Raw genomic sequence first — 1,228 nt, forward strand, 5'->3', positions numbered from 1 at the left:
AGCATCCGATCCGGTCCATTCCCTCCAATTAATAACGGCAAGGCCGGCCAGCACTGACATGGGGACAAACTGATCTCTGCAGAGGGATGGGGAGGACAGTGCTGCATCCCGGCTGCTCACGCCTGGCAGGAGATGCCAGCGTATGCCACTCTCCAAAAGAGAAAACATCCCAACAGAGGATATCCCACTCACTTGCTGCACTGCTGATGTGACACTGTGCTCACAAGAGCGCAGGATCACATACTGCGCAAACAGCCACGCTGATGGCAGCTCTGCTCGCAGTAGAAGGCAACCAAGTCACCTTGGCTTTCTCTCGGGAGCTGCACTCACGACTAGACACATACACTGTGTCCGTTACAAACAAACAAACGTTTTACCTTTGACTGGAGTTCTGCTTTTTGGGTCTCTTCTTCCTTCTTTCTCCTTTTAGTTGCAGGAGTTAATTTGACATCCGCCCGAACCGTCACTTCAGGACTTGCTGCCACCCCTAGGAAGTCACAGGAATCTGTGACATTGCTTTTCAGTCCATCCCGTGAAGCCTTCAAAGCCCAGCACTCAGCCCAGCCTTACCTGCAGAGCCGTGAGCCACATTCCCACCCATGGGAAAAGGTGGGCCCTGGCAGTTGATCACACCAGCCATGCTGTTAGTTTCCTGTCCATAAGAAGGTCCAGTGCCCAGCATTCCCCCTTGGTTCACACTGGGATAACCAGGTGGCCTGGAGAAGGCAAGGAAAAAAAACAGGCGTTCACTCCAAATAACGATGCTTTGATTGGTGTTTGGGCCTCTTCTGTCACACAGTGAAGGGAGAGGAAAAAGCCTTCCAGAAGGCAAATCTTTAAGGAAGTTGACTATCAGCCCAGCTTTGGGTTACTGCAGCCATGGCTTTCCAAGCCAGCTACGACAGAGGGAATGGATTGAATACGTCGAGACCGAGGGAATGTTCGTGCCTCACCAGCTCTGGATGGCGTTGGCAGCAGCACACACGGCGGCTGCTCCTGGTGCTCTGCGAGCCATGCCACCTGCTGGGGGGCACATCCCTGCCCCCAGCTGAGGAGGAACACTGCCACGCAACTGGCTCCCTGCTGCCGCCGGGTTCAGACTTCCTCCCAGCCCTGCGCTGCAGAAGTTGGCACTGGGCAGAGCGCTGCAGTTGGGCCACACGGGATAAGCTCCTAAAGGGGTGGCAAGAGGGGAAGACGGCATCATTCAACTGGTTCGTCACGAATC

The 1,228-nt window shown here is 54.8% G+C and overlaps 1 protein-coding gene across 1 annotated transcript; it reads right to left on the bottom strand.

Annotated features, from left to right (window-relative positions):
* Window positions 1-74: 74 nt before the first annotated feature.
* LOC109365134 (AT-rich interactive domain-containing protein 1A-like) lies at window positions 75-1,201 on the bottom strand. Its single transcript, XM_019611805.1, has 3 exons — window positions 954-1,201; window positions 571-716; window positions 75-487 (listed from the first exon to the last, which is right to left on the bottom strand). Exons 1-3 carry the CDS (start codon window positions 1,034-1,036, stop codon window positions 333-335), a joined length of 384 nt encoding a protein of 127 aa, XP_019467350.1. The 5' UTR covers window positions 1,037-1,201; the 3' UTR covers window positions 75-332.
* Between the last annotated feature and the right edge of the window lie 27 nt (window positions 1,202-1,228).

This window comes from Meleagris gallopavo, unplaced genomic scaffold (genome assembly GCF_000146605.3).
Source record: "Meleagris gallopavo isolate NT-WF06-2002-E0010 breed Aviagen turkey brand Nicholas breeding stock unplaced genomic scaffold, Turkey_5.1 ChrUn_random_7180001956104, whole genome shotgun sequence".
Taxonomy (NCBI): domain Eukaryota; kingdom Metazoa; phylum Chordata; class Aves; order Galliformes; family Phasianidae; genus Meleagris; species Meleagris gallopavo.

Coding starts and splice junctions, on each gene's coding strand:
- LOC109365134 (XM_019611805.1), bottom strand. CDS start 1,036: ATGTGCCCCCCAGCAGGTGGCATGGCTCGCAGAGCACCAGGAGCAGCC. Junction 717..953: donor GCCAACGCCATCCAGAGCTG/GTGAGGCACGAA, acceptor TGCCTTCTCCAG/GCCACCTGGTTATCCCAGTG. Junction 488..570: donor TGTGGCTCACGGCTCTGCAG/GTAAGGCTGGGC, acceptor GTGACTTCCTAG/GGGTGGCAGCAAGTCCTGAA.